Source organism: Chaetodon auriga, chromosome 11 (genome assembly GCF_051107435.1).
Source record: "Chaetodon auriga isolate fChaAug3 chromosome 11, fChaAug3.hap1, whole genome shotgun sequence".
NCBI classification, from domain to species: Eukaryota; Metazoa; Chordata; class Actinopteri; order Chaetodontiformes; family Chaetodontidae; genus Chaetodon; species Chaetodon auriga.
In genome coordinates, this window is record NC_135084.1 from 3890439 (window position 1) to 3918011 (window position 27573).

The 27573-nt window shown below is 40.4% G+C and overlaps 2 protein-coding genes across 3 annotated transcripts; one reads left to right on the top strand and one right to left on the bottom strand.

Annotated features, from left to right (window-relative positions):
- Positions 1-388: 388 nt before the first annotated feature.
- On the top strand, positions 389-16043 carry edaradd (EDAR-associated death domain). 2 transcript variants are annotated; one of them, XM_076743390.1, is made up of 6 exons: positions 389-578; positions 8686-8744; positions 9161-9203; positions 10801-10874; positions 13664-13712; positions 14154-16043. In XM_076743390.1, exons 1-6 carry the CDS (start codon positions 521-523, stop codon positions 14540-14542), a joined length of 672 nt encoding a protein of 223 aa, XP_076599505.1. In that variant the 5' UTR covers positions 389-520; the 3' UTR covers positions 14543-16043. The 2 variants fall into 2 exon arrangements, with proteins under 2 accessions (XP_076599505.1, XP_076599504.1); XM_076743389.1 differs by having other exon boundaries at positions 410-578; positions 10804-10874; positions 14154-14647.
- A 590-nt stretch (positions 16044-16633) lies between these two features.
- LOC143328264 (uncharacterized) lies at positions 16634-23641 on the bottom strand. The gene is made up of 5 exons (XM_076743332.1): positions 23494-23641; positions 21629-21677; positions 21350-21470; positions 21040-21218; positions 16634-20412 (listed from the first exon to the last, which is right to left on the bottom strand). Exons 2-5 carry the CDS (start codon positions 21629-21631, stop codon positions 16867-16869), a joined length of 3849 nt encoding a protein of 1282 aa, XP_076599447.1. The 5' UTR covers positions 21632-21677; positions 23494-23641; the 3' UTR covers positions 16634-16866.
- Positions 23642-27573: the final 3932 nt, after the last annotated feature.

The following is a 27573-nucleotide window of genomic DNA, read 5'->3' on the forward strand; positions in this document are numbered from 1 at the left end:
GGCTTACCCTGATAATCTTATCCCAACCCAAGCCAATCATCACTTTCCATGCCTAATCTTAAACTCCTCTTGCTTACATCTAACCAATCCAACCAACGAAAGGAATGTGTAATGGCCAGTCAGAGGCAAAGTAGGGCGAGTCATCCCTTTATTATAGTAGGATCTAATAAAGAGATATGAAGGGCTCATTCTAAGGTAATGAAAACAGCAATATGACATTATTATGATTATTTTTTTCGTTTCCTGTCTGCCAGTGTGTTCCCCTAAATCCTCCACACACTGGACCTTAAATGACTCTGAAACGGAGATATTTTTTGTTTGCATTTACGAGGGGACAGTGAAGGCAGCACCGGTCCCAGCACCTTTTCATGACTGAGGTGCTTCATTTGGCTTTGAGCCGCCTCCGCTAGGCTGGCATTGACGCGTATGCTCACCGCAGTGTGAAGGACTGCTGTCTGTTTTTCATCAGTTAACGTTAAATTGTGAGTTTATATCAGTCTCTTTATATCAATTTCCCTGCATGGGAGACGTCCACGTTTCAAAAATGAGCAGTTTGAGGGCGTGTAAGGAGCCATTCGGTAAGTAAATGTTCACAGACTCACAGACTGTGTGTGGATGTTAGGTTGGCTGAGTTTCCTCTCTGGCTTCACTTTGTTACAGTGTTCACTGTTATTTCATTTATTCCAAACTGTTCTTCATTTCTTTTGCATTATCTTAACAAGCTTTGCAAACTATTACTTTGGACATGCCGAATTTATGTGGTTACTATTCTTTGTTGTTTGTTTGTTTAGACAAGTAAAATACACATTTTACTGTTCGAATTTTTTTTTTTATTTTGTTGGAATTAGCCTCGAAGGTACTTTCAGAACATTCTGTATTTGTTGAAAATCATTTTTGAACCGTTAGTTAGGGGAAAAACATCAAGTGTTTCCTGGTTTACGTCTGCGACCACAACCAAGAAAGTTTCCACAATTAAAAAACCCGTCACGCTAGTAATGGAAAACCCGTTATCTCTTTGACAGCGATGCTTGTTTCTCACAGTTAATGTCTGACCATAAGTCTCATGGACAAATCGGTCCTTAGTCTGGATTCACATGAATGCACCACAGGAGATAGAACAGGCCTCGCTCCATACACTGGCGTTTTTCTGTCAGCTAATAACATGATCATAGATATAAGACAGACATCCTGTATGGATTCATTAATGGTTCATGAACACTGATGCTTCATAGAGTCATGAATAAGGTTGCCTGGTTGTGAAAAATCCCTTTGGTTGGTGATTATCCGCCTCCACTGTGACATTTCGTTTATGTCTTAAAAAGAATGAGGTTGATAGCTCCTTTAAAGGACAAGTGTCATGATGTGCAAATAAAGAGATTTTACACAACCTGGCAACCCTCCTGTGGCCAGAATTTTAGAAATATTGAGGTAAAATTTCCAAATTTCCCCCTAATGCAACTCAGCCTACTAAAGAAGTTTTGGACTTGTCACCAAATACTTCAGTGGTATAAAGGTTTTGATGCATATCTGGAGTGTTTTTGCAGTTGTCTTGTTTTTTTGTTTTTTTGACTCTGTGTGTGTGTGTGTGTGTGTGTGTGTGTGTGTGTGGAGAAATTTGTCTTTATTTAACTTGATTCTCCACGTATGTTAGTGTGGAGGAAAATACAAAATCCTATCTCCCTTTAGCTCCTTTAGCTTTTGCCTGAAACCAGTCAAGCACATTAACACACATCCTGTGTTTGATACAGGATAATGAACATGTGTTTATTCACATTGCGGGTTAATGGCTGTTTGTCTGCAATCCTATATGATCCAAGTATACATTGTAGTTCCTTTCAGCTTTCCTAAACTGTAATTTCTAGCACATCTTGAGTACATCCATAAACTAAGCCAGTTCAGTTCAATTCAGTTACAAGTGTTTGTTGCAATGTTTAAAGTGGAGATACAAGAAGGTTCAGTTGTTACCTGAATTTCTTTTCTTTATTTTGATGCCATTTGAAAAGCTTATCACAGCAGCACACGTTATGTCATTATTGTCAAGTAACTAAAATTGAGAGAAGTGGAGTAAATGGTTTGGTAGGCCAAGTTACCCCCTTATCTGTTTACATATGGTAATCCTACAGTAACTCTGTGAAACCGTTTTAGTTATTCTATCATACTAGACATCTTTCTTTCTGACCTTTCATACCAAAGCTGAGCAGTGTCAGAGCGACATAAAGCACAGCTGCAAAACCGAGTCAGATAACACGCACTAACACATTCACACTGAGACAAGATATGAGTTTGCACCCATGCAATGGTACAAGTGAACCAACCCCATGTAAGGTTAATCATCAAGTTATTAAATGAACTGAATGTCAGATTTTTTGAACACATCCTGGTAGGTCTATCCATGCTTCTTTAACTCTCGCTTCAGCTCCTTGACCCACTTGACTTTTCCAGCACAGTGCCTGGAAACTGTTGACCTTGACTGCCTGCAAGTCAAAGGTCAGACTGATGTGGGTTTTGATTGTCTGGTACAAACAGAGATATGTTTGGTTTAAAGCTGAGCTCTTCGTTGAAACTTGATGTTTAGATCTGTTTGTCCAAATGACACAAAAACATACTTTCTCATTGTTTCTAGCTTTGCAGGTAGTTTTGGACTTATTTTTCCAGGTGTTGAGAAATCTGTCTGTGTCAGTTAAAGATTTGGCAAAGTAACATTTAAAGTTTTACACAGCAACATCTTTCTCTGCCTACTCTGATTTCATAGCGAGTATTTTTCTGGTCGGAAGTAGTTCTAGTTCACACCTTGATCTGAGGATTAGAGTAACAAGGACGGGAATGTTGTTAAAACAGAAAGAAAAATGTAAAAATGACTATAGTTTTAGGGGGAGTTACATGCTGGAACTATTTCTCGACTGATAACAGTTTTATCCATCTGCCCAACACTTCTGAGCAATATCTGTGACTGTTTTGACTGACAACCTAACTGTTGCAGCAAGCTGTGCACAGTCACTGCACCCAGCGTCTGTTTATCAAATGATAGTTCCACCTAAAACCACAATAGTCATTTTTAAGTTTCTCTTTGTGTACAGTTCGGTTGGCAGTGCGGTTTTTGCAGTGTTTTTTGTATGACTAAGGGAGAAACATTCACTTTTGATTGGGTGGCATGTCATTAAAGAGGTAGCGTAAGCATTCGTATACCAGTCTAATGCAGCTGAGGCACACACACACACACACACACACACACACACACACACACACACGCACACACACACACACACACACACAGTGAAAGAGACAGACTTACCACCGACTTTAAGCTATGTTACACATGTAGCAGGGAGTTTGTACAAGGCGTGTGTATATAGCTGCTGTCAGTCTAGACCGGGTCGGGTATTGGCATGCCATTCACCTCCATTCATGTGTGGAAACAAACTCACGATAAAGCAAACGGCCCACTACACAAGCTGTTTAGAAACTGTGCTTTATCCTTTCATAGGAGACATGGGTGGTCAAAATGGAGAAAAGCTGGGTTCACCTGTGTGGAATTATGGCCCTAAGCAATGTATTATGATGTGGTTTATATTTCATCTCTTGAACTTTATCCAGAGCGTGCAGTTACATGCCCCTGCATTCCCAGAGAGGGAGAAACAATGCTCAACTGATCTGGGGTTCGACTTAAACTTGATAATTGGGTGACTGGCTGTAAGTCCTAATGCTTAATGCACTACATTAAAGGGGGAATACCACCCATATACAGCATAGTTGTTGGTAGTTTTGTAATTTTGAGCATATTAACTAGAAATGTGGTAATGCTATTTATATGGTACTGCTATCGCCAGCCTGGACAGTTTTTGAAAACTTTTTTTTGGTGTGTTCAAGGACTTTTCAGATTAGAGAGTCTGCTGCTCTTCTACTGCAAGTAATTTACTCAGCCAGATTTCTTGCCTGGGGTGTGATCTGCTGAGATAGTATGGTGAAGTGTAGGTCCAGTTTTTGAGAAATCAAACAGTGAGTTAATTGATCGATTTGTCAATCGACAGGAAATTAAGTAGCAACTATTTTGAGTAAGTAGTAAGCATTTTTTCAAGGTACAGTGCCAAATGTTTCAGCTTCCCAAATGAGTATTTACTGAAAGTCTTTGTCTTATATGTTTGTAACATGAATGTCTTTGGGTTTTGGCCTGTTGTTTAGGCAAAACAAGAATCTGAAGATATCACCTTGGGCTCCAATAGAGGCCATTTTCACCATTTTCTGATACTTTACAGACCAAACATTTAATCTTTTAATAGAGAAAATAACTGACAGATTTTCCACTAATATAAATATTACTTGCAGCCCTTAAGTGTTTCTCTACACCTCATGATTTACCTCCAATGCCAACATTCAGTAACTCCAGAAGTAGCATGCCCTTTATGTCATGAGGTAGAAAGTAAGAGTATGGAGGTTGCGGTGGTGGATATGCATGTAGCACGCTCAACTGTCATACAGGAGACGGGAGTTCATGAATTGTCGCAATATTCAATTAACATTTGCCTTTTAATAAATATACCCACAGTCTTTCTCTAATGTCATGAGGCTAATGTCTTCCTCTGTTGAGGACTTTGATTTATTGACGTGGCTCAGACAGAAGCATGTATCATGCACAGCATTGCACATCAATCTGTCTAACTCTCATCGAACTATGAGTGGGGAGTTAAAACCACCTTGCAGCTTGACAGAGAGAAGAGAACGGATGTGCTTAAAGCTGGCAGGAAAACACTTGGCAGTGTCCTCTGTGTATAACTTGGTCCAAAAAGTAAATACAAGCAATCCAGATTGTTCCTCCAACATCAACAAGGTGATTAAATTGTCTCTTACACTGCCATTGAGCAGTGCAGCATGTGAGAGGGAATTCTCACATCTGAGCACAATAAATACCAAGTTCAGCTCTCATCTGTCACACACTCATCAAAGATGACCTCAGAGATATTTGACCCACAGCCAGCTGTTGACCTGTGGGTGGAGACAGCCTATCTGAGGCTCAAGCAGGGACTGAGAGGAGCATCTTCATCGTCTACCATGTAGGAAGCTGAACCAGAGGACAGTCAGGATGAAACAAAGTGGGAAAGGAAAGAAGTGTGTAGTTTCCCCATAGCTTATTGATTCCATACTCTTTGCTTTCTAGAAATAAGCTAAAAGCAACATGGAGGCAAAGTGCAACATGTCAACATTTCCTGGTAGTCTTGTGTGGGCTGGTCTACAGAAGCTGTGATGAAGGGGATTTACCTTTCCTTTCCCCTCTAATGGATTACACTGTCTGACACATCCTGTGGACTGTGGCTGTTTAAAAATGACAACATTTAATTCCATAACGAGAAATCCACTGTCACTGCAAGACATGACATTAGAAGTTAGGTTAGGTGGCACGCTGGCACGGTGGCAACACTGTCACCTCACAGCTAGAAGGTCCTGGTTCGATTCCCTCTGTGGGCGCTGGGGGTGTGTCCTCCACCATGCCTTTGGTGCCTGCTGCTCGAGGAAAAAGGGCCTTTCTGTGTGGAGTTTGCATGTTCTCCCCATGTTCACCTGGGGTTTCCTCCTTAACCCCCCCCCCCCACACACACACACACACTAAAAACATGCATGAAGATCACCACCTGACCAATGGTGACAAAAAGAAACTGGGTCCCCGGGGGCTGGTCGGCTGGCAGCCCACCGCTCCTGGTCTGCTGTGGAGGAAGGACAGACCAAGGATGGGTCAAATGCGGAGAAAAATTTCACAAGAAGCATGGCGTGTGCAGTTTCCCTCCCTAACTCTGCATGTTGTGTGTGTGACTAATAAAGGATGTCTTCTTCTTCTTCTTAGTAGAAGTGCACATAATAGCGAGCACAATAGAAAAGTACCACTTTGACATGTTAGACCTACAGTATATGGTGGATTGAGTTCACACTCGTCTTATTTTGTAAGGCTTATGATGATATGCTGTTTGATGTTTTTGCAGTCATAAACATAAACATGTTTATTTGAAGAGGCATTGTAATATGTACATTTCCCTCCATATATACAGATCAGTGTGTTGTGACAAGTACTCATACATGTGGGAAGGCTTGAAACGTATTTCAGCACCTCAAGCAGGAGAAGCTGAAATGAGTGAAAAAGTGAAGAAAGCTCAACAGCCATTGTGAGTTCTGCACTAAGCAGATGAGCCACATTGGCTCAGCTTGGCATCACCACATCTTTGGCAAGTTGCACTCCGTATTTTGTCATATTGTCAAAAATATCATTATCACAGAAATACCCTGAAATATTGTAATATTATTTTAGAGCCGTATCACCCAGCCCCACTGGAGGGTATTTCTACATGTATAAAACATTTTCTTCATATTCATCCAACAGAACAAATTTCTTCTGCTTATTTCACCTCTTTTTTCTGTCATCGGACATTTGGCGTGTATTGCACACTACAACTACAATTTGAAGGATAAGTCTTGTGTTATTCTCTATTTTTCACAGCGTCATCAAATCCAATGACAAGATAAAACTCAGATCTCCAAGCCCATTGGTTCCCAAAGACGTTGTTTCTTTACTTGAACTTTTATTGGTTTTCCCAACAAATGAAATAGGCTTCCAGCATAATACATACAACCCCAGGTCCCCATGCAGGGAAAAAAGACAAAGAGTAAAATGTCAAATAAAATATCCAATACATATCCAATATATAAAATAACTATAAGAAACATGCACTGTTGCTTCAAAAATGTGCAAGATTCTGGGGAACCCGACCAAAGACATCTTGAGAAACATGTCTTGAATGTTGAACGCTTTCCTCCATACATTTAGTCGTACCTTTTTTGGGAACTATTTTACAGCGGATTAATCCACATTTGGTGCTCCAAAGAGTATTTGGGGCAGCAGGACAATGTGTGGGATTGAGTCCAGATAAATTACATGGACTGATGTATGTCCATTATAATGAATGAACATGTCATCCAGTGTAACATCGTGGCTCGTTAATGTGTTTTTAGTTTTTGGACAACAATGGAGCTCTATGACACAAAGGAATAGTGTTATGTATATATCATGTATCAAGCTTTAATACACACACCTAGAAACTAGAAAATGCTCTCAGACCTCCACTGAGTAGGCAGTCTGTGCTCAGTAGAAAACCCACAGGTCAGCTGCCAATGAAAGTGTCCTTACCTCAACAAAAAAACTCCTCTTCTGGGACTCAGTACAACAGTTGGCCAATGAACATAAACCCAAGTGTTGCCTCTTGCATCCAATAGAAAAGCTTTATGATTCTCAGTGAGTATCCACTTCTGCAGAATGGCTGAGCTATTAATGACGTTCTTCTTTCAAAACAAAACCCACAGTTCAACTACCAATGAACAAGTCCTTATCTCAACAAAAATACTCAGTTTGAAACTCAAAAAAACAGGCCAACCTAAAAAAACACAACTGACACTTCTCGGGTCGACTAGGGAAGTTGTGTGATTCTCCAACAACTCTAGAGTTATGTTGTTTAGTCCAGCCAGTGTGGTGGTGTCAGCTCCAGTAAATGGCCAACCTGGGAGCCCAACGGTTTGATGGTGAGTCCACTAGCAGAGGGGATGCATGTGGAGAATGATCTGATTCCGTAGAACAGATGAACTATGAATTATGGATTTTTTGGCTCAAATGGACTGGACCTCTTCCACCTCTGAATAATGTTAAATATGTGCATTTTATGAATTTATTTTAATGACCACAAAGTTGTGGGCTGGGACCGGACATTCAGTCCAGATGTGGGCCAAGGTCTGGACTTTGAGAAGCCCTGCTGTATATAATGATTTGATCATTGTGCCAGAATCTGCATTACATGTCATTTAAAACCAGGCTGACATGAGTGTTTTACAAAGCCTTAGGCTGACATACAGGCTTGTTATACTGTCCGTGAACTACACACAACTGCTCTCTCTCAGGTCAACAGCACCTTGAAAGCTTGTATGTAGGAACTGCCTGCTTACACCGGATCACTTAATCCTATTTCTAGTTTCCCATGCAAATTAAAGTTTGATCGTCACAGAGTGTAACCCAAGAAAGGCCAAAGCAGTTCTTTAGTTGGAGCCCTTTAGATACAATGGCTTCACAGTGACGTAGTCGGATGAAGGCCCACATAGCCCTGTCCAGGTATTTTCTAGAGCTGAAAAGTTGCCTTTGTGCTGCTCTCCAACTCATCCGTGAATGTACCTGTTCAAAATATTTCTTATCAGTACAGGAGGCATTTGATTTAAGAGTTCATGTTGGTGCTGAACAGTATTTTCATTGTTTCTGAGAAGCTTTCATGCATCACAAGCTGGTTTGCTTTACTCAGGAATGATGTGGGGGTAAACACACCTAAGCTCACACTTCACACTTTTTTTATGTGATAATGTATCTTAAATGAAAGGGTCGTGACAGAAGTAATGCTGTGAAAAAGTCTTCCTGTCCTTGAAAATCACAGTTTACCTCACTGAAATGATGATGATGTGTCATTACTACCCAGTTTTATTTTCTGCATTAACATGTCCAAACTACATCATACTCACCTACCAGAATATACTTGTTGGCAGGAGGATGTGGCTTTTCTGTGCATCTGAGCAGTTGATGGTGGTGATTTTGTAGAAAGTGGGTGAAATGAGTAGGGATGGCAGCATATATTCACAGTATTGAAGCCTCTTGCTTTTTTTCTGTAACAGACAGAAGCATCTCTGAACCTGTGGAGGACACAGACACCACCAGCTTTGTGGCAGAATTTGTGAGCATCTTTTTATTCATTCCTCCAGTCACATGTTTATTTAACCTTCTCATCGTCTTGACTTGTCTTCTCTCCAGTTTGCTTTGTGCTGTTGTCTCATTGTTCTTCCTTAGAAAGCACAGTCTTACAGTAATCTGCAAAGAAATGTACCATAGCTGAACACACTGTGCTGCGATTGCTAGCGCCTGAGGGCTCATTGAAGAACAGGTTGTAGCAGGCTGTTCTTTGCACACTAGAGTTATTTTCTTCCACACATACAGACTACACCTTGAATGCTGCCTCATTCTGATGAGCTGACTGAAAATCAAGATGCCAAGAAGAGGGTTTACAGTGCACACAAACGTGTGTTTCCCAAGTTTATTCATTTTACTTTCTAATATGTTCTTGCCTGCCCTTTCTCTCTCTCTCTCTTACAGTCCTTGGAAGCCAATTATCCAGTGCAGGTGACAGATCCCCATGGTAAATATGGGAGAGAAAAAACACAATGGTCCATTTCCAAAGCACATATGGATATACTCTTTCTATGAGCGCTCATACATTGCAGAAATTCTCAAATAAAAGCTGGTATTTTAATACAGATAAAGGGGTGGGTGGATACTTGAACTATAACTGTACAATAGGAGCATTGTAAATTCTAAGTCCATCAGTACATTTGTCTATCTATCTTTCTATCTGGAAGACTATTAATTTGAAACATTTCATGATCAAGATCAAGATCAATATTCCTTTATTTGTCCCGTGAGGGGAATTTCCAGAATACAGCAGCATCAGTAAAGATTAATATAAGAAGTGCATGCGAATTAGAAACAAAAACAGTATACACAAAAGAGTGAGGATTTAAATAAAATAAAAAGAAAGAAATTGTAAAAAAAATTGTAAGAATTCGTAGATCGTATTTACAGACTGTTATGTACATGTTTTTATTGCACAGCTTATTGTCCAGACTATTGCACTGATTACTTGGAGTAGCTTTTATTGTACAGTCTGACAGCTGCAGGGAGGAATGACCTGCGATACTGCTCTTTCAAACACTTTGGATGTAGTATCCTGTCACTGATGGAGCTCCTCAGTGCAGTGAGTGTGTTTTGGAGGGGGTGGGAGTCATTGTCTGTCATGGAGGACAGCTTGGCTGTCATCCTCCTCCCCCCCACCTCATCCACCAGTTCCAGAGGGCATCCCAGGACGGAGCTGGCCTTCTTGATAAGTTTGTCCAGCCTCTTCCTGTCAGCTGTAGTGATGCTGCTCCCCCAGCAGACTACACCATAGAAAATGGCAGAGGCCACAACAGAGACGTAGAAGGTCTTTAGGAGTGCCCCACGCACCCCAAAAGACCTCAGCCTCCCTGAGTAGATAGAGTCTGCTCTGTCCTTTTTTATAAAGTGCAGTGGTGTTATGAGTCCAATCCAGTTTGTTGTTCAGATGAACACCCAGGTGCTTATAAGATGTCACCATCTCAATGTCCCTTCCCTGGATGTTCACTGGTGTTGGTGAAGAGTGCGGGTGCCGACGAAAGTCCACAACCAGCTCCTTGGTTTTACCCGCGTTAATCTGGAGGTGGTTCTGCTGGCACCAGTCCACAAAGTCCTGGATGAGTCCTCTGTATGACCTGTCGTCCCCATCTGTGATGAGGCCGACAATGGCAGAGTCATCAGAGATCTTCTGTAGGTGGCAAGTGGGTGACAGGTGGCAAAAGTCTGCTGTGTAGAGGGTGAAGAGGAACGGTGCCAGCACCATTCCCTGGGGGGCCCCCACACTGCAGAGGACAGTCCCTGACACACAGAGCTAAAATACAGTAAAAATAAATAAATAAAAATAAGTATGACATGAACTGATGGAATCGAATGGAACATGGGAAATTCTGAATAAAGGTCTATCTCTCAGCCTGCACCAAATAAAACCTGGCTCTGGCTGCTATTGAAACAAATTTAGACCAGGCCTCTATTTGAGAATTTATGTTACATACATTTTGAACTGCCGTTTGAACTGTCTTCAGTGATAAATTAATTCCTACTGTGGTTTTTAAGACAATATAGTAATTATAGTAATGTGTGTCCAGCAGATGCTGTGACACTGCACCTGAGCTCCATGCCGTCTGGATACCTGAGGCCGTCTTCAGACAGAATAAGACAGGTCAGTATTGCCACCTTTGATACATATGCATGTGATGCATGCCATCTAATCTTTCTTTATCTCTGTATGTTTTAGACAAGTCAAGTAGTTCAATGCTTTTGAACATTTAACCCCAAACTGTTCCACCTGTTGGATGCAAGCACTGCATAGAAACACACATGTAATATATGTCAGTAGAATTGTAGACTCATTCTGTTTTTAAAAAGAATCCTGTATTGTCAGGTTCATCAGCATGGCAGAGCATACTTCTGAAATTTTACAGATGCAGTGTCTCCCAACCTTCAAAGCAGTCCACCAATGTAAAAGTTGGAAATTTAGCATACTGACCCAGAAAGGTCAGTTATACAGCAACATTTATCTAAAGTTTGCTAAAATTAGCAAACATTACCATTAGCTTCTGGTCATACCGGACCAAGTAAGACTGTATCAGACAAACCCCTCTGTGAGTTTAGTACAGCAAGTGTGTGCCTTATGGCTCAAGTGACTACAACAGGATATGAGTTGACAAGAGTCACCAAACTGACTGAATAATACCAGTTATCAGTGTCTAAAGTTTGCTAACACCACAAGAAGCTAGCATGTCAGGCTGTAGCAAGTTGTTTTAAGGGGAAGAATGGGATAAAAGCCAATACAGTAAAATGTTCCACATAATTTAATGCTTAATGAAACATTTCTGGTATTTTAATACCAAATGTAGAAAACTGGCAAAAGCAAACACTATGTGTATGTTCTAATTTAGGCTGTGAACACACAGGATGTGGTTTAGTTCCTCTGAACCAGAGGGTACAGCTGTGAATATTTCTAATAAGAGAGCAGGAACATAGGCAGAAAGAGTGGTAATGTTATTCTCCGCCATGCAGCTTTCTGAAAGATGGCATTGTTGAAAAGAAACCAACAGGGAAAGGTAGCAGGGAGAACTGAAAAAGGAATGTGTCCATTCCAGCCTGTCTAATCATCACTGGTAAAATGTGTACATCCCTCCAGGGGTAGTCTCTTGATTCTCTGTCTGGCCTTGATGTAGTGTAGTGTGCAGCACAGCTTTTGTTGAGACATGTTTAATTTGCAGAAGCCAGTGAAAATGCATCATGTCCACAGTTTTAGGCACGTAACTTGCATAAGAGGAGACATACACCTGCTACTTCCAAACTATTGGACAAAAAACTGGAGAAAGGCACAGCTGTATTTGAAAGTATGTCCAGTATAATGTGACTGCCTTCCACTGTAGATGGTAAAATGAGCATGAAGTCAACACAGAAAAGTAACTGATTTGTACAGCTGATTGATCTTTAATGTTTGTGAAGTGTTGAAAATGTAACCAACAAACCACATAGTTTTGTGGAGCTGTCTAGTGAATTCTGCAGTGTTTTAGGATTTTAGGAGGTATACAGCAATGGTAAATGGCAAATGGACTGCATTTATATAGTGCTTTTCCACCTTAACAGCCAAAGCACTTTACAATATTGCTTCTCATTCACACACTTGCACACAGATGGTGGCGGAGCAACTCTGGGTTCAGTGTCGTGGTCAAGAACACTTCAAACCCTGGGATTAATGCACCACCACAGCCGCCCATCTATCCATGTTATATTGAGGGTTGAGGGTTAACAGCCTTGCCTTGATGTGTTATGTACCACTGGGTTGGATTTGAGAGGGAAGGTTCTAACAATAGATGGTGAATGGAGTGAAAGACTTAAGTTAAAAGTGTGAAATCAGAAATACTTTACTGATCCCCGAGGGGAAATTGTTTTAGTTACAGGTGTCCATGATAGTCCGTTACTTAGTCAGCTTCCTCCTCTCTGACACCACTGTCAGAGAGTCACACTCCATTCCCACAACGTCACTGGCCTTGTGGAACAGTTTGTGGAGTCTGTTGGCATCCGCCATCCTCAGCCTGCTACCCCAGCATGCAACAACATAGAGAATAGCACTAGCCACCACAGACTCATAGAAAATCCTGAGCATAATCCGGCAGATGGACCTCAGTCACCTCAGAAAATAGAGACGACTCTGGCCTTTCCTGCAGAGAGCGTCAGTGTTCTTTGCACAGTCCAGTTTATTGTCAGTGTGTACCTCCAGGTACTTGTAATCCTCCACAATGTCCACATTGACCCCCTGGATAGAAACAGGGGTCACCGGTGCCTTGGTTCTCCTCAGGTCCACTACCAGTTCCTTAGTCTTTGTCACGTTTAGTTGCAGATGGTTCTGCTCACTCCATGTGACAAAGTTGTCCACAGTAGCCCTGTACTCATCCTCATCACCCTTGCTGATACATCCAACTATCGCAGAGTCATCAGAAAACTTCTGAAGGTAGCAGGTCTCTTTGCAATAGTTGAAGTCCGTGGTGTAGAGGGTGAAGAGGAAGGGAGAGAGAACAGTCCCCTGCGGGCAGTGTTGCAGGCGCATGTACTGTGGTCTGCCAGTCAGGTAGTCCACAATCCAGGACACTAGAGGGGCGTCCACCTGCATTGCTGTCAGTTTGTCACCCAGTAGAGCTGGACGAATGGTGTTAAATGCACTGGAGAAGTCAAAAAACATAACCCTCACAATGCTCGCCGGCTTGTCCAGGTGGGCGTAGACACGGTTGAGCAGGTAGATGATGACATCCTCAGCTCCAAGTTGACACCATCAGGGCCTGGAGCCTTGTTTGAATGGAAAGGAAAATTGGCGACTGTTTCTAATGTCGCCATATTGTAAGCATGTTTGCAATTGAGTCTGGGCATTTGAATGAAAATTACCACACCGGATGTGATGTAACAAATTCTAATCAGTTGTGTTTTTCTGTGTTGTAGCCAGTTGAAGATGTTGAAGAATGCACCTGTCCAACATCTACTTCACCAGGTAGGAAAATCCCTAAATCATTCTGCTTGAAAATTGAATTTATATTTGGCAGATTGTTATCAAAAATATTCAGTGTCATCAGCATTACTGAGGCAAGGAAATTGCATTTTGAAAACATGAGAATAACTTGAGAATTTTCCTTTGATAGTTGACAGTAGAGACAGATGAGAGTGGGGAGAGGGGGGAGTTGGTATGCAGCTTAGACTACCAGGCAACAAGCACACCCAATCTGGTCATACTGTCGGATTTCTCCCAGGTGACAGATAGTCTAAGTAACTGAAGAAATGATTGAAAGTAATAATCAAACTCGTATTTATTAAATTTACACTATATGTCAATATATTGTAATTTTGCAATGCTCACATACAAACATACACTTTTTGAATGAACATCTTCTTTGATCTTTGATCTTTGATCTTCTTTATCCATCTCTGAGCTCAGACTGCCCCAAAGAACTGCAGCTACTAAACAGCCCCTGTGAAAAGTGCTGCTGCCCTGCACCTCCTCCGAAGATCAGTGACCTCATGAATGACAAAGATCTCCTGGACTTACTGCGGCTCAAACTGGATCCAAACCACTGCACCATCAAAAACTGGAAGAACTTTGCAAGTCGCTGGGGGATGAGTTATGATGAACTGACTCTGCTGGAGCACCGGACGCAGGGCTCCTTGTCCCACAGCCCCACCCAGGAGTTCCTGCTGCGGTACAACCAGAAGACGGTCACTGAGCTCACCGAACTTTGCCGCATCTACCAGCGCATTGATGTGCTGCGACTGCTGCAGAGCTGGATAGAGAAAGACTGGCCATCACGCTGGCAACAGACTCTTTAACCAGTTTGTATATTTATCCCATCTCTCTGTTTTCTTCTGTCAGGGTTGTACTTGGTAAGGATTTCTTCTTCATGAGCTTGGATACAGTTCTTTACAGGATACAAGTTTTATCATTAGTATCTAGTCAAGTGATCTTCAGAAAAAGATAAAACAATGGCCAACATGTGAAAACATCCTGCAGAAAATATCAGCATCACTGGGTGCTTCAGCTACCATGGGATCTTACAGACAGTCGTGCACTTACATGAATTACTACTGATTAATAGTTTAGCTCACAGAGCGGCATGACTTTAGTGATAGTTATGTGACTTTTTCTGAAGGCCACTGTCTGTTGGTCTGTCAGTTAGTCCATCACTTTGGTCCACTCTGAAACATCTCAACAGCTGTTGGATAGGTTGCCCTCTAATGTTGTACAAACATTCATGATACATGGTCCTCAGAGGATGAATCATATGACTTCGGTGAGCCTATGGATTTGCCTCGACCAACAGATCAAAGTTTCCAATAATCCTGTGAAATATCTCAACATCTATTTGGCAAATTGGAACAGACTCTTCAACAGACATTCCCAGATGAAGCGTCCTAATGACTGGTGACCCCCTGACTCTTCCACTAGCACATGAATGAGATTCACATTTGTGGGTTTTGAGTGAAATGTCTCAACAACTATTAGATGGATTGCCAAGAAATTTGGTATAGACGTGAATTTTTTGCTCAGGACGAATTGCAATAAACTTTATGATATCCTGACTTTTTCTTTGCACCGTCATCAGGTCAAAATTAATATTTTACCAATACCTTGGTTAATGAACAAATACCTGAAAAACTGATATTTCCATCACCCAGGGCTGGACTCATTGTTGGGGCTAATTAGCAAATATTAGCATACTAACACACCAATTTAAGCTGGTAAACATCATAAACATTATATCTGCAAAACATCACAAGGTTAGCATTGTCATTATGTGCATGTTAGCATGCTGACATTAGCATTCAGTACAACCTCACAGAGCCACTGACATGGCTGTAGACTCTTAGTCTGGTTGAAGTGCATGTGACTGCATGTTTGTGGATTACAAGCACAGAGAGAGTGGCAGAGTATTTATTTTTTATTAGATTTTTTTTTGTATTTTTGAAGATAGCACTCATACTCATACATGCCATGTTAGCAAGATGTATGTCACAACCTTTGAGTGATTGCATTGGCTGTGTCTCATTTACTGTTCTATTGTGGAGTTATGTTGGAAATATCAAATATGATCGAACACACAATGAAGTAAAATAATTTGTTCATACTGAGATACCAAATTAATTTGGTCAAACAAAACAAAATGCGAACAAAACATTTAAGCACTTAAAACAGCAGGTTTAGCAGTTAAAACTTGTAATGCTCACATAGATGTTTTTTGTCATCCAGTTTTTTCACATTTGAAGAAGCAACTGGATTTTTTTTATTGTACTTGTCTTCTCAGTATGAAATAAACACAAGTCAAACCCTGTACAAGCTTTTGTCATTTTTAAAGGAAATTTAAGGGGCAACATCAACTTCAAAGGCACCTTTTGCTTTTAACAAGGACTCTAATGATATTTTGATTCTCATTAATCTTATTGGTAACACTTAATATCACCACATAATTTCTGAATAATTTGCAAATAATCTCCAAGAAGGAAAGAACTGCAATTTGGTATTGATTATAGGGGATATAGACAGTGTTCAGTTAGTACACTTCGAAATGATTCATTTCAATTAACTGCTATTGTATCCTACATAACCTTTTATTCAGTGTACAGCAGGTTAGCTGAAAAAATGAGAAATCTGAAATTTGTTTGGGCAAGTGTACAAGTCATCAGTTTTATTATTTCCCTTATATTAGTAATGAATTACAAGCATATTGATTATATTGAGTTAATTATTGAACAAAAAATTAACATACATTCACTCACATGATTCACTTATTTAAAATGTGTATGGTAAAGTAATGCACTTCTGAGAAACCTAAACAGCTTGATGTGATCACATACAATACTGAAACAGTTATGTAATAAGTAACATGCTTCCAAATTAACAATGTTTAGAAAATGCTTTATATAAATAACAGGAATATACACATTATAAAAACAGCTTTCTTCAGTAGACTACCCGAAGTTATTGAACAAGAAAGACACTGTAGCTGGCATTATCTGCAGAAAACCGTGGCAAGTGTAAATTAAAAAGTTCACTTCTCTATTTATGATCACAAACTAAGGCATAGAACTGGTTTAGTTACATGTATTTACACTGTTTCTGGGGTGATGCTTTATTTATCAGACTGGCCAAGTAGGAATCACTCAGCATCTGAATCCTTGATATTAAGGCCAAGCATATTGGAGAGGCTCAGTGACATTTTGTCATTTTCATCTGATGTCGAAATTTCAGGAGCTACCAGTCCCAGTACAGACTCTGGCTTTTCTAGTTTGAAAGTACCTCCTCTCACCAACGAATCTCCTGCTTCTGTAGAGGCACTGACATCAAGACTTGGAGCATTAAGTTTCAGATCAATATCAGTTTTCTCTTCGGTTGGAGAGATGTTGGTAGAGGGTACTTTATCTTTAGCAATTTTTAATCTCTCCATAATGTCAATCTTTTCTCCTGCTTTTGATGTTGCATTCACTATTGGCAAGCGGACTCCTTTGCTGACAACATAATCCTTTGTCATTGTGTCAAGTTTTGGTAGGCCAAAGGTATCACCAAATCCTCCATTGCCATTAACGTTGCTTGTGGGCAATCTGTGGAATTTGAATGTAGGAACCTCCACTTCAGCAGTAGACACATCAGTTTCAGAGTCAGCACCACTTCCCTCTTCATCAGTACCTGAGCCAGACTTTAATCCCCATTTGAACGGCCATTTTATCTTACTTTTTGGAGAACCTTTAACTTCAGTATCTGCTTCAGCTGTGATATCTAGTTCAGGTGTGTCGAGGCTTGTCTTCATTTCAGGAGCAGACCCACTGACATGAGGTGTACTAATTTCTCCTTCAACACTGGGAGCTTTGACTTTCACATCAGGTGATACTTCAAGATTTGCACTAGTATCAACCTCTGGAGCTTTTATATTAGATCCTGACAAGTTAAACTTTGGAAGCTTGAAATGTGGCATTTTGGACTTTTCATGACTGACATCTACAGTTGGAGCTATTGAACCTGCTTCAGGTAATTTGATATCTCCCTCTGCTTTTGGTGCACTCAAGTCTACCACAGGGACAGAGAGGTTGGCATCTGCGCTAGGAGTGGTTTTGTTGACCTGAGGTGCCTTTATTATGGACTCAACTGAAGGATGAACAGTTGGAACTTCTACCTCAGGACTTGAAAAATCAAGGTTTGGAAATTTTGAATGAGGAAATTTAAAATCACCCAGATGGGAATCAAAATCACCTTTTGGAGCTTTCAGTGTGACATCATTTGTTTGTAGTTCAGCATTTGGCAACTCACTTTTTCCTGAAGATAGGCTGAGATTTGGTACTTTGAGGTCTGCTTTTGGTAAATCCAGACTTGCTCCCTTTACATCAGCTTTGGACAAATTAGGATCCACATCCTTAATACTTTGCATAGGTACACTGATATTAGCTTTGGGAATACCTGTCTTAAGATCAGCATCAAGGCCTAGATCTGGAGTGCTGACATCTCCTTTAATTGTGGGGGCAGAAAGATCCAGACCTGGACTCTTGAGGTCAGCATCAACATTGAGATTAGGTCCTTTTGCCGTTGGCCCTGATAAACCAGACTTTGGCAATTTCATGTTGGGTATCATGGGTAGTGAGACAATCTCTGGAGCTTGAAGGTCTGCATCTAGGCCTTTGAGATCAGCTTTTGGAGAATTAATGTCAAGATCGAGACCATTAAGATCCACATCTGGACCTTTGACATTAGCAGTGGGCACGCTGATATTGAGATCTGGAGAATCAATCCCAATTTTTTGTCCTGAAAGATTAACATCTGGTGCATTCAGATCCACATCAGATGCCTTGAGGTGTACATCTGGTACTTTCACATCAGCATCAATGTCTGCCTTTGGACCTTTCAGTGTACCAAACTTGGGTTTCTTGAAGTTGAACCATTTTAATTTTCCAGATGGACTATCAATATCTGGAGAATTAATGTCTAATTTGGGGCCCTCCAGGTCAGTTTTTGGTAAGTTTATATTTGCATCTGGGGCATTAATCGCACCCTCCACTTTTGGAGTTGAGACGCTTAAGTCAGGGGCTGAGACATCAGCATCAATATCAACATCTGGAGAATTAACTTTTGGGCCTGAGACTGACCACTTTGGCTTTTTAAGAGTGGGCCATTTGAACTTCCCAGACTGATGCTCAATGTCTACATTTGGGGCTTTAACATCAACATCAGCTTTGGGTACATTCAAATCACCATCAGGCAGATCAAGTGATGCTTGGTCAAGTGCTTTCATATCAGCATGAAGGTCAACATCTGAGAGTTTCCCCTTTGTCCCAGAAAATTGGAACTTTGGCTTTTTAAGTGTTGGGAACCTGATTTTGCTAGAAGGGGCCCCAATGTCAGCAGTGGGTAAATTTGGATCAACATCTGGTGTGCTAATCCCACCATCAATTTTTGGAACAGACAGATCAACATCTGGTGTGCTCAGATCTGCATTTAAGTCCATATCAGCTTTGGGACCTTGAAGTTTGTTTTTCTTCCACTTCAGATGAGGCCAGTTCATTTTCGATGATGGAGCATCAATGTCAAGATGTGGGGCATTAACATCTACATCAGGGCCTTTCAGGTCAGCTTTTGGGAGGTTCAGCTCTGCACTAGGTACATTAATGTCACTCTCAATCTTTGGAGTTGACAAATCAGGTGTGTTTAGATTTGGATCTATGTCTATGTCTGCTTTTGGGTATTTGCCCTTCTTCCATTTCAGGTGAGGCCAGTTGATTTTACCAGATGGAGTCTCTCCATCAATATCTGGGGTTTGCATGTCTAGACCAGGGCCTTTAAGGTCAACTTTCGGCAAACTTATGTCTGCATCTGGGGCATTTATTTCACCTTCCACTTTTGGAGCAGCAAGATCAACATCTGGTGTGTTTAGGTTTGCATCGAAGTCCAGATCAGCCTTTTGGTTATGAAGTTTGGGTTTTTTCCACTTCAAATGAGGCCAGTTGACTTTACCTGATGGGGCATCAATGTCAGGATTTAGGGTTGGAAGATCAGCTTTGGGAAGGTTAATGTCAACATCTGGTGCACTTAGATCCCCATCAATCTTTGGTGTGGAGAGGCTGGCATCAGGTGCAGAAAGGTCAGCATTCAAGTCAGCATCTGGTCCTTTCACTTTGGGACCTTTCCATTTTAGATGGGGCCATTTGAATTTGCCTGAGGGTGCCTCAATATTAGCATTTGGTGTTTCTAAATTTACATCAGGACCATTCAGCTCAACTTTTGACAAATTCATGTCCAAATCTGTGTTTTTTGAATCAAATTTTGGGTCTATATCCATTGTCTTATTATTGAAGTGTGGCATTGTGAATTTTGGGGGCTGGTATTTTAGTTCACCTGTTTTCATCTCTGGTTTCTCAATGTTGAGCGAAGTACTGGGAGTGTTAAGCTGCGGAGATGAGACACTGACATCAGGTGCTTTGAGGGTGCCATCTAGATCTCCCTTTATATCGGGTCCGGTCAGTCCTAAGGAGGGCATTGTGAACTTGGCACCAGCATCAGCTGAGGGCTTACTAAGACCTGAAAGGTTTCCATTGAGAGTGGGAATACTTATTTCACCCCCCAACCCCTGTGCAGCATTTAGGTTTCCACTCTGGCCAAGGGAGACAACTGGCCCCTCGGCTGATGCATCCAGTGACAGATCTTTCTTTTGGTTGAGCATCTGTTGGTTATGAAGTTATAAACAAAATAGGTTAAAATCTATTAAAGCAACTGTTGTGTCATTAATCAATTACATATATGAAGCTCATACTGTTCAGTTATTATTCACACAGAGAGCTGTTGTTCCTATTAATATATTTCCAAACAATTAAATGTTTTAATAAAATGAGCAAAGCAAGCATTTGCTGCAGGTTTGGGGAATTTTTTAGTGGCCTGGGACAAATTGATTAATTCTATCAGTGGAACAATAATGCTAGCCTATGGGCCATATAATAGGCTGCTCACATCAGACTGGGTCACTTGACCCAAATTACAAAAAATATAATTTCTATGTTATCTGTTATGGTTATGTACCATGCAGTTTTGGTTTTATATACCCATGTGTAGAGATTTGATTGGGGTTGGAACTACTTTTGAATGAAGCATTGTCCATATAAAAGACTTCACAGCTATTAACTAAATGTTATTTTCAATGCTGTGAGCACTACAAGTGCAATCCCATTAATCTCCATTGCAGTGGAGGCAAGAATCTCAAAATCTGGTTAAACAAAGCTTAGATTTTCTGCACAGATATAGTAGATACACTAGAGGGTTTTTATTTCGCTGAACCAACCCATGTGATATTTACCTCTGTCGGGTCTTTGAGACCTAATCCCAAAGAGCCAAGGCCAGCTGTGGCGCTCAGGTCCTTGTTCTTTGTCAGAACTTTCATGTTGTTATCATATGACTCCAGGACCTTCAGGATGTTCAGCACTTCATTTTTGTTGAGGTGGTCTAAGTGTACAGTGGCTTCAACAATCTCATCTCCTGGAACAATATGAAACAAGTTATCAGAGCCAGCTTTTCCTCAAATCATTTATTACAGATATTAGTTGAACTCTCCTAAACTGCAATAAGAATAATACATGAACTTCAATATTGACCGACTTTTCTTTTACCTGCTTTCAGGCCACTCTTTGCAGCGATTGTGTCATCTGTGATTCCTGTAATGATGACTCCTTTCTCAGAGTCATCCAGGACCAGGCTTTCTGAAATAGTTCTGCTCTTGCTGTCCCCACTCTGTGTTTAAAAGTGATTTACAAAGTGAGACAGGTGTGCACCATTTTCATACATTTACACCAGGTTTTGTTGCTCTCCTCCTTTTCAAACTGAGGCATATGCATAAAGATATTTTCATAATTGCTATCACATATAATTTGTATGTTTTTCATACTTACCATGATTTCTTGGGTGTATTTACATCCACATATTACACAGCAAAGTTACCTGTAAAATGCCAGAAAAAAAAACAGCTTTAGTTGTTATGTTAATATAGTTTAAATCAGTGCTACAACTATACTATTCACCTAATGGATAATGAAGCTGCAGGGAAGCAGTGCAGAATTTACAGACAAATTATCATTGCTACAGTCTCTATATACAGACTCAGATGACTTAAAGTCATCATCATCGCATGAAATGCCTTTTCCTTTTTCAGTAAGATGTCTAAACCCTCTTTAAGAATACTGCCAGGAGTATGGTTTTCGTGCTTAACGTAATCTACAGTATGTCTGTACAAGCTACCTAAAATATTTGGTAATTCCTAATATTGGACCCCAGATAAACAAAGACAGTTGAACATGAACGTTGACCTTGAATATGAAAGAAGACAAGATGGCAATATTCAAAGCCATAGTATGACTGGAGCACTAGCTGAAGATCTTTATAGAATGTAGAAATCATTTCCATCAGCTGTCACCGGCTCTCACGAGGGGTCAGTTTATCCCTATACCCACACTCCCTCCTGTGCTCTGAATCCTTTACCTGCCTTTAGCAGCTCTTTAATTTTTTTTGACATTGACTGACAGAGAAACGACACCTACACGCAGTGTAACCTCACACTTCAGGAATTTCAAAGCCTCTGCCAGGTTTGTGTGAATGCGTGCACCTAAACCAGTTGGTTTGGATGCATTCTGACTGACATGCCATCGTCCAGCACACACACACATACACAGCACTCCCTTCAACCACACCCCAATATCTTTGCATGTAAATGCTAATGTAATTCACTTGCAGCATAGCCGCATAAATAAAGTCAGAGTAGGCTTAGGTCTTCAGTGGACAAACAAAAGCTTACATAATATATTCACATAGTTCTTACTGAAAAATCAACAACTTTGCTGTGTGCATTGACAGGTGCCTGTGAAGTAACTAGTAACCTGTTGATAATCAACTCAACACATTTGAGGATACATAGCGTGAGAACTCAAAATATACACACGTCACCACTTTGCAGAATTGCTGAAGTTCCTGCAGTTTCCACAGAAATAGAAATAATGACAAATTACATAAGTGCAGGGTGGCTTCAGGCTCTATGCTTATCTCACCAAACTAAGCATTAGCACATTTCAAAGAAAACAGAAAGAAAGAGGTGTATTATCTAAAACTGGGTGGCAGCATCAACATTGTTACCTACCAAATATTGTAAAACAGCAGTGTGTGAGACAGATGACAGTATGTCCCAATGGGGACAACAGCAAGTCACGCTGACAGCAGTACTTGTCAAACTGAATATAATGTTTGATAAAACTGTCTTTAGTTTTATCATTGTATTTTGAAGCCTCACTTGTTGTCAATGCCAGAAAAAACTCATCACATTTTCAAAGGTCTTGGCTTTGCAACGGGGTTATGACAAATTAAAACTGTCAGAACAATTTTGGAGACTGTTACAACACAATATGTAATTCCATAATTTCATTCCATCATATAAGATATATAAGTAAGAATATGGACCTCAACCCATCCATTTTACTTTAAAATTCCTTTGAACCCAGCGTGCATCCTTGCACTACACCTCAATGCAAGTCATGCAATTATTTTAAATAACACTTCATCAGTTTTCCAGGATGAACCTGAAATGACTGATTTGAAGAAACGCTAGGAGCTTTAAACAAGGTACATATCTATGTATAATGTTGGGCATCAAATTAAATCTACTTTTTAACCAATTTTTAAGTTACTACAATTGTCCTCCCAATGATCTCATCATGATGTCTGATATCAATCAAAGACTGGCCATAGAGAACATATTGGATGGACTCACCATATACTGCCGCAAGGGTCACCTCCACCTAAAGAAAGTCCAGGCAGAGATGTCTCCTCCTCAGTGTACCACTGCTGCTCTGTCAGGCAGGATCGGATGGATCTGCCAGTTAAGGGCCTATAAGCTTAAACCCAGCCAGGAGAACAGGTTAGGCCACATCAGTACCGCCTCTCATAGTGCCCCCTTTTCCCCTTACAACACACACACACACTCCCACATACACACACCTTGACTTCAAACACAGAGAGCGACTCACAAGCCATTTGGCAGCCGAAACCTGACTAGAAAGCACAAGAGAGAAAGATACCACTCCTTGTTAACAGGACAAACCAGGTTTACAAAGACACAAACATGTTGCAACACTGTATCGCACACCAACACTCACACACTTCATTTCACTCCCATTTTGTTATCTGACTTTTTGATGTTGAACACACGTTTTTTACAAAAAAATTTTCGGCTCCCAGGCTAAGACACTCTCATTTTGTAGAATTTGGGGTTATTTTGACATTTCTGCTGAGTTTTTGCATGCTTTTGCCTATTTGCAACAAATTATTGTTTCTTCACATTCATAAAAACAAGAAATTGTCAGCTTTTTTGTTGTGTGTGTGTGTGTGTGTGTGTGTGTGTGTGTGTGTGTGTGTGTGTGTTGCAAAGCAATCAACACTCATTTCTACATGAAAACTTTACACCAATAAAAGCATGATAATCATGCTTTATACATCTATGATTTTAACACATTTCAGTATGGTATGAAAACCATTCAATAGTGTTGCCCTAACTAACCTGCATGTACCATTCCATCTTTTAAAAAAACAATAGTTTCTGATTGGCTGGTAGGGTTACAGTGGTACCCACATTCTAAATAAGTACAATATCAGCTAGGAGGTGTGACCACCCCACCATCTGTGGTCTGTTTATTAGGAAGTCCAATATCCACTTCAAAAGTGTGGTTCTCAAGCCCAGAGTGCTAAGTTTGCACTAAATTAGTTTCATGGAGGGCATTTTATTGAATGCTGTGCTGAAATCAACAAGCAATATTTTACTGTAGGTCCTGTTATTTTGAAGGTGTGAAGACTGAGTGGAGGGCGGTGGAGATGGCATTCTCTGTGGATCTGTTGGTTCAGAAAACAGGCTCCAGGGTCCAGGCTGGCTGGGATGTTGTCTTTGATGTGCTGGAGAGCCAGTTTCTCAAAGCACTTCATCAGAATCGGGGTGAGTGCCACAGGACGATAGTCATTTAACCGAGAAAGGTACAGGGGTGATGGTGGCTGTCTTAAAGCAGGAAGGAAAACTCCTCTGTGACGGTGATATGTTAAAAATGTCCCTAATGACATCAACTACTTGACTGGCACATGTTCTCACAGCCAGGGATGTTATCAAGCCCAGCAGCTTCCCTCATCTTCACTCTCAGCAGCATTTCTCTCACGTCCACTGTGGATACTGACAGTGTCAGGTCTTCTGGAGGCAGGGTTGACTTGACAGCTGACTCTTTGTTGAGGTGATCAAGTGAGCATTAAATGTGTTAAGCTCAGCTGGCAACGTGGCCTCGCACATGACAGAGGCACTCCTGCTTTTGTGGCCTGTGATGGTCTGGATCGCCTGTCACATGTCTTTCCTTGATGCCAGCTTTCAGTCTCACTCTGACAGTGCTGTATGCTTCCTTGTCACCTGACTGAAAGACTTTTTCTTTTCTTTTCTTTTCTTTTTTTTTGGCTGTATATAATGCCCTCACCTCTCCATTCATCCAGGCTCACTGATTCAGGAATTATTTTAGTGCCCTTATGATCAGCATATCATCAGCAATTTTTTTTCAATTTTGCTGGAACTTAATATGAAAGCATTGTCTTTGGTATTCTGAATGGTTAATATACTACATTAACCAATATCTTTGATGTAGATCCTAAATAGATTCAGTGTTATGGCCTTAAAAGGCAAACAATTACAATCAGAAACAAAAGAAAATATGTCATAAATTGTATATAAGGAAAGATATATATCCCTCTCTCTCTCTCTCTCTCTCTCTCTCTCTCTCACACACACACACACACACACACACACACACACACAGTATGTTGTATGTTTATTTTGATTGCAATGGAATTAGCTGTTTAGCATTGAAATGTTTGGATACTATTAATAACCTTCTTATTACCTAAATGTTACTACATGTCACCTTTGAGCTAGTGTAGCTAACAGTGAAAAAATGTTTTCTGGTATGCTGCATATTACATATAGACACATATTTTCATTAAACTCAACAAAAAAAACAACAACAATACAAACCAAGATTAAAAAAAAAAATCCATCCTTACATTCGGAGGCTGCAAAGCATCTAATAAAGCCATTTTGTGGATAAATTTAAGGTGCATATTATCGACCAACAGAGATTCAACAGGGGAGATAGTGAGTCCACCAGTAAACCCTTTTAACTTAGACAGAATAAAGTATATAATGTTCTTTAAAACCACATTGTCTTTAATCAGTATCAAACTTTTCCAGGAGACTTAATAGGTTTTGCTGCAGGATCATATCTAAGAAGCTGATTCACAAGTAAGCCAGGTAGAATTAGCATGATCAATGAATGATACCAAAAGAAATTTCAACAATGCAACAAACTGGTGAAATGAGAATGACAGTGCTGCTGAGCTACCATGCTTTGCAGGACAATGAAAGCTATAGCCAGTGTAAACAACAGTGGGCTTACTCCATTCAATACAAAATATCCCAGACCTGAGCCCTTTAGCAGTGGTGGGAGTAAGTCACACATATGCAAGTCACAAGCAAGTCTTAACCTTCAAGTCTCAGCCGAGTCCCAAATTACTGTGGTGAGAATCACACAGGTCAAGCTGAGTCCCTGAGATACGTGCATCTCTCATCTCCTCTGTACTGATGTGTGGAAAGTGATGCCTGCTTCCGTAGTCTCTTTGGTCCTTTCAGTAAAACAATTAGATGCTGCACAGCTAGCAACCACAGCGCTTAGCGGTTTCCCGCTGGTTCCACTCTTCGTGTTTTGATGATCTAACTGTTGGTTGCAGCTTCATGTTAATTGTGCAGACATGAGTGTGGTATCAATCAGTTCATCTCTCTTTAAGAACGCAAATAACTGACTACAAAGTCTCAAACTTTGGCCCACAAAACAATCTCATCATAACATCCATGTAGTAGCTCTTCTGGAGCTTTTTTAAAGTGCTTAGAAAAATGGAAATTTGAACATATACAATTTCATGAAACCTGGGCAACACACTCTATTGATGAAGATCATGTGATTTCATCAAAAGCTTCAGAACAGCTACTAAATGGACCTTGAGGTCAGACTGCTTTCTCAGCAGCTGTTTCCAAGGTCAAGAAAGTAGTGCCTGTGTCAACCCTCAAAAATGGATAAATATTCAAACACAGGCTCTGTTTTCATTAGTAAGCAGATATAAGAGCTCTAATGCCGCTGACGTGTGCTGACATAGACAATAGTGTACTCTGCTTTGCATCATGGTGTTCACCTCCACCACAGTTATTATTTTATTGTATTGGGACATCATCCATTATCACTTACATATTATCCTCTCCAGTGTCATCTTTTCATCTGCAGTGATGGAAAATAACTAAGCACATTTAGTGCTTAAATGTTGTGCTTAAGCAAAATTTGGGACACTTATTGTATAGATTTTGTTACGTGCTACTTTGTACTTGGCTGCATTTCAGAGGGATATTTTGTACTTTTTATTCCAACTACATTTATCTTACAGCTGTAGTTACATGTTGTTTTGCAGCTTAAGATTTTAATAACATATAATGAGGTAGGATCTATTGTTATGCAGAGCTCCATGTCCACAAACCACAACATGAAATGCTAATTATATTCTTCATAATTAATACTTTGATTCTCTGAAAACACTTAGATGATTATAATGTAGTTGACATCGGATTAATGGGTTTTTGTATTGTGGTATTGTTACTTTTCTCTTGTAAATCATCTGATTTGGATGTTTTTGGTCTGATTTGTGCACTCTGTGTTTCAACAATGTGTCAGTCTCATGTAATTACAGGGGCAGACAAAATAATACAAGCACCTGTCGATCTAAT